Genomic DNA, 9071 nt, shown 5'->3' on the forward strand with positions numbered 1-9071 from the left:
CTTATTACGATATCTTGAGCAAAGAGTTTAAGATCAGATTTAGGAGAGCGTGTTTGAAAGAAAAATAATTGCTTTATAAGTCTAATGGGGTTTAAATTGGAGTCATTTCTAACTTTGAGAAACCTAATAAGATCAATATCCTTGCCCACATTACGAACTACTCAGACCATAAGTTCTAAAAAGTCAAGATCAGGATTATGAATGCCAACTAAAATAAAATCCAAGGAGAAGCCTTTGACTATCCCATCTTAGCATAGAACTAGCAAGTCAAAATTCCCATATCCATCTCTATTCATCAGTATCCGATTGGCCCCCTCATCTTATTGCTTGAGTATGTTTCTTAGAAGAAAGAAGAGATCAGGACCTTGCTTCCTGCTCATATCTTCAAGGTAGTGATTGCTGAGGAGCGCAGTGATAATATCAACCCAGATAACGCAAGCAAACTCACAGTCGCAACAGAAAGAAAGATCTGCAAAGATGTTAGTGACCTCAGGCAACATCTTAAAGTAGACAAACTCGCAAATGGAGTATTGAAAGCCAGCCTTTATAATGAGCATACACATACTCTATTTTATCTGGACCTTCACCAAGCACAGAATGGAATTGAGATTGTCTATTAGCATAAATAGGGAAGCAGATTCATTACTTAATATTACATAAAGACCTTTGCCTTTTTAATCGGAAAGGATATGATAAGATGATGATATTCATTTTTAATAAAATCATGAGATTTGATCATTATTCAGCTGCCTTTGGCTTTGCTTATTCTGCAGGGAAGTTGGGCTCTGGCTGTTCCTTGCGATCACTGCACTCCTCCAACACTACTTATGGCTCTCGTGGGTAGTACCAATTGCCAGTAGTCTTATTTCCTTGTCCGATGTAGATAGAAGACCACTGCTTGTTGTGATAGACCAAGCTCCATCCTTTCCAAACCAAACTCTTAATTGCGATGAATCCGTAGTTTACAGTATCCTTGTTCTTGGACATTGCTCGATATTCGTTTGAATCTCCAACGATCTTTAATGCCCATGCTTTGTCATCTCCAAGCTGGTCTCTTGAAATGGGCTTAAGCCTTTCTTCTAAAGGATCCTTAGCTTCTAACTCTTTCATCAGTTTCTCCTCATCAACTTCGACACCCTCAGGAATAACAGGCTTGAGAAGAGTCAAACGACCATTTTTAAGAATGTTTTGAGGATGATGGACCCAATTGTCGAGAGAAGATAGGAAGGCAAAGTTAGGGAGTTTCCACTCTTCACCGGCTGGTTCAATTTCTTTCTTATCTTCAGCATTGACATTGAACATAGTCCTTGGCACGATTTGGCAACTGAACGAGATCCTCACGATTTGACACTTAAGGAGGTGTGCTTCCTTTCCCTTGAAGTGAGGGTTGGTAAAGATCTGTCTGTCAAGATCTCCAGTGAAGATGTATTTGATTCTTCTTGAGGCATTCAGTTGGTCGGGAGTGATGTTGGGTAATTCCTTCCAATCTCCAGCCAAGAGGTCAGTCGCCACCCAATAAGTGTTTTTATTCACTCCAGTGCCCTTGGGCTCCACATCAGGAGGAAGCTCACCCTCTTCCCCTCCTTCAGCTGCACACTCCAAGATGTAGTAATCTCTCTACCTTCCTAAAATCTTGCCCCAAAACTTCACTTCCTTTATCTGCTTAGTCACACAAAATCTTTCAATCGCTTTGAAGATGATGTATGTGGTTTCTTCTCCGAAGCCAACTCCTGCCTTTTCAAAAAGTTTTGCCTCCTCAATCAAATTGGAAAGATATCCACATGGTCCAGGCTCAGCTGGTTCTTCTTCAGTTCCAACATTGGGTTTGTTCAAGAGTGATTTGAACTTTTTGGCATAGTCTACCAGTTGATCAAACTCCTCATTTCTAAAATTGTCAGATAGGTTCTGACCGTGCTTCACATTGTGAGAGTAATATTCGAACAGTTGATAGCCATTTCGATCGTTGGTGAGGATCATATCCTTGAGAACCTGAACCAGGTGGTTATAGGCATTGCTGTTGCCCTCCTTGATGGATTATAGCTTCGCCTTCATGAACTGTAACTTATCTAATTATTATTTAAAATCGATTGATATTTATCGTCTAATATATCGATACTATGGAATGATAATCAAGCTCAAATCATTCAGTTCTAATGTTTCTGTCCTCCTCCTCTGTTAATGAACTTACCCAATTCTTGAAGAGAGTGCTTAAGACCTTGGGCTGGTCATGGAGGATGTGATGTCCACATTCTAAGATTTAGGAATAGGCGATTTGCTTAACAGCCTTTCCGTAGCCGACAGTATTACCGTCAATAACGATATCCTAACTTAGATGATGATTACATCAAGCTTAGCTTTTTTGTATGCGTCACTTTCAACGAAGGCCAGCTCATTCTCAATCCAGCTTCTAACTCCCTTGTAGTAGGAGATATAGTCGTTAAGTCCCTCGACAAACCAGTGGCGCACGCTAAAGTAGTCCTTGGTAAATGTTGAAATATCCTTTGTGTAATTCTTAGCCATATCAACATAAGTCAAGTTGGCAACGTAGCCGGATTGGGACTCAAATAAACGAGCATTAGGAGCTTTCCAGGCAGCAACGTTCGAGGGCTGGCTGAAATAGTATTGAACCAAAGGAATGAATTCAGTCAAATTAGAAAGAAGTCTGATGTCAAAGAGATTGATATTTTTTGTTCTGGATTCAGCGAAGTTGAAAATTGTATCTAGGCATTGGTGAGCTTCGAGGAATTTCGAGCTGCGGATATAGTTATAGCAGCTGGTAAAAGTGGAATCAATGGCGATTCTTTATGATTCGCTATAGATTTTGAGTTCAACTCCTGCGATTCCATAGAATCTTCCGATGGCATAGATCTCAGGCCAAACTGAGAAATGAATGATTCCCTTCAGAGTGTCAATATCATCGAGGCCTGAAAGCGACCTAATAAAGGTGCCCTATCCTCCAATAATTAGTTTTGAGCTTTGCCTAATACGCTTTCTTGGATAAAGGAATTGATTGCTTGAGTGAGCTGAACACCAAATGTCTTTGCATCAGTAGGAAGTAAGCTCACATTAGTAGCAAACGAAAATCCACTGCCAGGAAGATCGATGAACATCAAACTAGCAGTGTTTGTAAATCTGTTAGGGTTGGATGAGAGGGTCATGTCATTGTTGAGTTTGACTGGGCCGATGCCGCTAAGGCCGTAATACTGAGCTGATATTCCAGGACTACATAGAAGCAATCTTACTTTCCGACGAAGATGAAGAGGGGGTAATTTTTAAGTGAAGCCTGGTCTTTCTCGCCATCAACTCCATAGTATGTGAAGAAGAGGCTGTTGGACTCAGAAAGTGCAATCGTTCCAGAAAAAACTAGGTTGTCGTTACTCACTCCTGAAATTTGGTTGACTGTCACTGCTGTTTGGCATGCAATTATGAATGCAATCAGCGAAAGGATCTTTGGTATGAAGCCCATATCGTATTGTATAATAAATAAACTATCAAGATTTATGAAAAATATTCGGAAAAGAGAAAGGACTATGGTGAAGAATGTTGCCTTAATAGATAATTGTAAAAGTTATTTTTTTGAAACTTGTCAGAAATGCGTGATTCTAAATTATACTCGCCATAATATAATTGATAGACTGTTGTTCGCCAAATGTCGTAAAGCCACCAGCAAAAGCACGATAAAAGAAATAACAAAAAACACAAGAAGCGTGCCTAAGAGGAGGAAAACGAAGTGGAGGTTTCAAAACCGCTTTAAGACTTGCAATATCCCTCACATCTGAGCAAAGTCAATTACCTTTCAATTGACTCTCTCGAAGCAACTATCGATGACCAGCTCACACATGAAATCTACTATCAAGTCATCATGGAGAACCAAGATATCTTTGCGGGCAGGACTGTACTTCACATCACTGAGGGAGTGAATTGCCTCTATTCAATTTTTGCCGCACGAGCTGGCAGCAAAAAGGTTTACTGCGTCATTAACGATAAAAGCGAAAGGGAGGTTCAGAATGTCTTTATGATGAGAGAAGTAATAAAAGAAAATCGCCTTCAGGGTCAAGTTTAAGTTCTTCTGTGGAAAGACTTCAATACCTAAGTGGACATAATTATCGGATAACCAATGGGATATTGCATGCATTTTGATGGACTTTTAGAAAGAATCATACAGGCTAGAGACCTTTACCTTACTAAGGACGGAATGATCTTCCCCAACAATCTCTCCTTTAAATGCGCAGCAATCCACGATGAGTATTTTTCAGACCATAAAGTAAACTATTGGGACGACGTTTACGGCATCCCGATGAAATCGATGAAAAAGTGGATATACCATGAGCCACTGATTAGGGTTGTTGATCCAGCATTGATCGTTAGCAAAGTTTCTAAGGTGTTGAACTTTAACTTGGAGACTGTCTCTATTGATGAAATAAAAATGATAGATCGTGTGCTTTAGATCGACCTTCTTGGACCTTGCCAGGCCAACGGACTTGTGCTTTGGTTTTAGGCTTTTTCGATCATTCCGCATAGAAGAAAGATTTGAAAGGCTCTCCATGGGGCGAAAGCACCAAATACACCCAGGTGACGCTCTACTGGCCTGAAGTTATAGAATTCAAAAATGGAGGAAAACTTAGGATTCGATTAAAAGGCCAAAAAAACGTGAAATAAGGATTCACTTTGATGACAGCACAGGTCAACAACTAGCTCTATTAATACACTTTTTCATGATCTGAATGTGTTTATCTGAGAAAATATCCTATAATCATATAATCATTTTAATCCGTGAAGCAACTTGAACTTCTTAATCTCACCTGCATGGGCACTAAATAGATGAATAATTACTCTGACAGTTTTTGGATTCGCATTTGAGCCTTAGCCCGTTCCATCCCGAATTACTTCTATAGTTTTCTCTTTTCTTCTGCAGAAGCTCGTGAAAATTTGGACTACCTTTGATTCTCTAACTATTGTTCATCTTATAGCAATTTCAGCATATTTGTATTCTGCTTTTCAATGAGTTGGTTGAGCTAGCGCTTTGCCTATTACTCTGTCTTTTTGGAAGGCTCAGTTTTTTCAGCTTTCCTTGAGTTTTCGAGAGATTGATTTTTAACCACTCTGATCTTTGAATTTTCATTAGAGGTCATAGATTGTTTCTGCTTATCTGCTTGGATGACTGTAATAGTTTGAGGAGACTCTTTAGAAAGACTTTTAAGGAGCTAGTTAGGGTCTATTTTTCCCTGCTTCACTTTTTCTATTTTTACATCATGTCTCGCTTTTGCTTCTCTATCTACTTCTTCATGACCTGCCTCTGGTCCAAGAGTTGTTATCTTTATCTTTGAATCTGTTCAGCCTTTGTCATTTTTTCCTCGATTTTGTTCATAAGTTTTTCCTTTTCGTATTCTTGAACTTTCATGATTCTTTCTACATTTTCCTTCTTATCGGTGCGCTTAATGATATCGTCATTATGCTTTTAGAGCATTTTTTGCTACTTTTATCTTTGCACTCGAATTAAATTCTCCTCCTTAGACTCTAATTTTTTCTTGAGGTCTAGCTTATACTTTTCCATTTGTTTTTAGTTGTTTTATCTCACTTGCCTACGCTCTTCCTCTTTCTTATCCTCTGCTTTCTTCTTTTAAATTGCTTAAATTCTTTGCTGCTCTTCAATTTCTCTTTTCCTCTATTCCGCTTCTCTTTGTTTCTTATAATACTCTTGTTTTTTTCTCTCCTCTTGCTGTGCACTGGACTCAATGACCTCTTTCATTTTTTCATTGTGCAGTTCAGCTTTGATTTTCATATCTTCTGCATGCTTCTTCTTTTGGCTTTAGAATTGGATTCTCCTTTTTTCAATTTCTTCTTCTCGAACCTTGAACTTGTGATTCAATTCAGCAAGAGCCTACTAGTTTCTTTATCTAGCTTGTTTTAATTTTTATTATTTTTCGTGCCTTTTCATGTTAGACTACTCTTTTTTCTTTTCGTTGAGTTCTTCCATCATCTTGATTCTTTACTGTGCTTTTTTCTCCATTTCCTCCTTGCGTTTTATAATCTGTTATTGCTGCTATTGCAGGTTCTTTTATTTTTGGCGGAGGAACTCTTCTTGTTTTGCCTTCTTCTCTTCTTGGATGAGCCGATTGCGTTATTATCTTCTTTCGTTTTACTTTTGTCTTTACTCTTTCTCTTTAATCTACTAGAACCTCTTCTGCTGTAGGAGGCTTATTCTTCTTGTTTTCGCTTTGCCTATTCCTCTCGCAGGCGCTTCGCCTACTCTTCTTGTCTACGTTTCTCCTCAATCTCTCTCTTCTTTTTCTCTTATTTCTAATGCTGAGCTGCCATCTTCTCCTCGTTATTTTTTCTAATTTATTCCATTTTCATCTCATACTGAATGGTCTGCTCGATTTCTTTTTGCTGAATCTTAAAACCGATACCTGTTTGAACTTGATTTTCTCCAGTTGTTTCATCTATTTCTCGATAAGCGTTGACTTGAGGTTGCTATTCGATAGTGGCTCTACTCTGGAATCGCCAGCTACCATTGTTTTAGTTTTCTGAATTGTGCATAGAGTTACATATTGAGAATTCCAAAGACCTTTCTGTTCCTCCTCGACGACCTATGCCCTCACATGCTTCAGATGGTCAATCTTTGCCTTCCTTTTTTACTCATGATGGGCCACACGTTTATCGATGAGAGCTTTATCATTGATACCATCCCCGTATTTCGCATTGATCTCTTCGGGAGTGCGAACGAGTAAATCCTCGAACTTAAAGCCAGTGCGTTTGAGTGCTTCGTTGGACCGGGGAGTCATTTTGGAGAAGACATTGGCATTTTCTGGAAAGTTATCGAAGGAAATCATAAAAATGGCTAATAATTATAATAAGGTTCTTTCTGCTTAATATTGAAGCAAAAGGATTAGGAATGATTCATCATTCGTTTTTTTGGAGCCTGGATATGTTGAACTCCTTGGCGATGCTCTCGACTCCAGCATTGGCAATTTCGTGGTTATGGACAAACCATTCGAAACTTTCAGTATTGGCTGCGATGTTGTTGGTCATGATTTCTCTGAATCGCTTATCGTTGGCGATGACAAAGAGGTTGACCATGATGACGTTGCTCAGCTTCAGCCTGTAAATGAGGTTAGGCACACTCATCTCGCAGAAAGCGTTGAGGATGATGATGGTCGTGCCAGGATGGCTTTTAAGGTAGTGATGCACCTGCTCCAAGAAAATACGAGCATATTCCACCTCAGCCACAGGGAAGAACACTAGCTTAATAGGGTACTTCTGGTGGTCCGACTCCAAACCCCGGTAGAGGTCGTATACAGAGAAGACCTCCATCTTCTTTGCATCGAAGTTCTTGAGTGAAATGAGCTGGCGCAACAGAGCTTTGAGGACCTTGATGAACTGGTTTTGATAGACTTCGAAGAAGTACTCAACTGAGAAGATTTCAGAAAGAAGAGAGGTGAGGAAGAACTCAAGTTCTTTTTTGTGCTCGTTAGAGGTGGGAAAAACGAGGAAGGACTCTTGTTCTACGGAAACCATGATATGTGATTCACTGGAGGTGTTATTGCACTCAAGGTCATAAATTTCGCTTTCTCCGAAGATAAAGGTTTTTGTCTTGACAGCTCTTTCCTTGAAGGTAATGCGTTTGGCCATATTCTTGATGTTTTGAACTATGAAGTCAACAGAAACACGATTGTTTCTGAATCCAGGGATGATGATGTCTGCGTAGACCGCTGTTGGTAGGATAAAATCGCGGAAAGCCTTTTTCACAAATTTGTTGTACTGTTCCAGTACACTGATAACACTTCGCCCTCGCTCAGCAGTATCCCTCTTGAGTCTTCGGCACAGGCGGATATCATCTACGTGAAACTCAGCATACCGTCGCAATTGATGAAGATTTTGTAGGTGAGAAGGTCCCTGATGCGTTTGTCATGGAAGGCCATCAGTCCTTCGAAGAAAATGATGTTAGCTGGCCCTATATAAGCAGGCTATTTGAGACGGGCGTGCTCAATGAAGGAATACTGAGGAATTTCTACTTTATCGTTGCTTTAAATCAGATTCATTAGGGTCTTGTAGGCAAGGTCGAAGTCCAAGGCATTGGGGTGATCAAAGTTGTACTCTGCGATATTGACCTGAGTCTTGTCCACGCCTATGTTAAGTATGGGCTACTCTTGTAGAAGGAGTCGAGACTGATGACTTCAACTTTGAAGTTGCGGTCGAAGGCCATCTGCCTGAAGATGTTGTCGCAAAGGGTGGTCTTACCTGCAGCTGATCCTCCTGCCACGCCGATGATAATTTTTTGGTTTGGCTCCTCAACTAAGCTTTTTTTGCGGGGGTTCACGATATTGGACATCACTCTTTAGATTTATAATTTTAAAAGATCGACTTCAATATCATACCTCACTCCAAATTACCCCAAATCCTTACAGTTAAATGCAGATTTGCTCTTAAATTCTGATAATAGGGGCGGGAATCAGGAGTTGGTAAGGAGGCTTTGAAAATTGTTAGAAGGGAGGCAAACTTATTACAAAAATCACTTGTGCTTTTTTAACATAGAGAGAAGAGCCGTACTGCTCTTGATTCTCTTGAGGCCTCCGGCAGGTGCAGATTTTTTGAGGTTGATTGGACTTTTCTCGATGTGGTTGCGGTTGACTGATTTTTCGTTGTGTTTTTTTGCCCTCTATATTAAGTTGAGCTGCTTCTTGCTCTTCTGCTTTTTGAGGTTTTTCTTGGGCTTAGTCCTGTGGACTTCAGAAGTGGGGTGCTCGAGGGGATTGATGTCGATTGCGTATTGATCACCCTTCTCTCTAGAGAGGGAGCTTTTGTAACCATTGATTCTTTTGCCTTGCTCCTTGATGGAGTTGGAGTATTGCACTTTTAGGCTCTTGTTCTCCTTTGTGCTATCTGATTTTACTGATGGGAGAGCCTCGTCAAGGATGCGTACCTACTCGTAGCGATTGAAGTAGAAGTCTTCAAACTCAGGCTCAAAGTCGTGGTCTTCATCAGCGAACTTGTCGTAGAAGACTTACCCGCCCTCTTCAATCTCCTACTCGTTGATGTTGAACGTGAGCAGATCGATTTTGATCGGTGTG

At 40.1% G+C, this 9071-nt stretch overlaps 1 protein-coding gene across 1 annotated transcript; it reads right to left on the reverse strand.

Moving 5' to 3' along the window:
- Positions 1 to 6903: 6903 nt before the first annotated feature.
- On the reverse strand, positions 6904 to 8332 carry LOC116245181 (uncharacterized). Its single transcript, XM_031616848.1, has 2 exons — positions 8242 to 8332; positions 6904 to 7838 (listed from the first exon to the last, which is right to left on the reverse strand). The coding sequence occupies exons 1-2, from the start codon at positions 8330 to 8332 to the stop codon at positions 6904 to 6906; spliced, it is 1026 nt and encodes a 341-aa protein (XP_031472708.1).
- Positions 8333 to 9071: the final 739 nt, after the last annotated feature.

This window comes from Nymphaea colorata, unplaced genomic scaffold (genome assembly GCF_008831285.2).
Source record: "Nymphaea colorata isolate Beijing-Zhang1983 unplaced genomic scaffold, ASM883128v2 scaffold0563, whole genome shotgun sequence".
Classification (NCBI taxonomy): Eukaryota; Viridiplantae; Streptophyta; class Magnoliopsida; order Nymphaeales; family Nymphaeaceae; genus Nymphaea; species Nymphaea colorata.

Coding starts and splice junctions, on each gene's coding strand:
- LOC116245181 (XM_031616848.1), bottom strand. CDS start 8,332: ATGTCCAATATCGTGAACCCCCGCAAAAAAAGCTTAGTTGAGGAGCCA. Junction 7,839..8,241: donor GGCAGGAGGATCAGCTGCAG/GTAAGACCACCC, acceptor AGTTTCACGTAG/ATGATATCCGCCTGTGCCGA.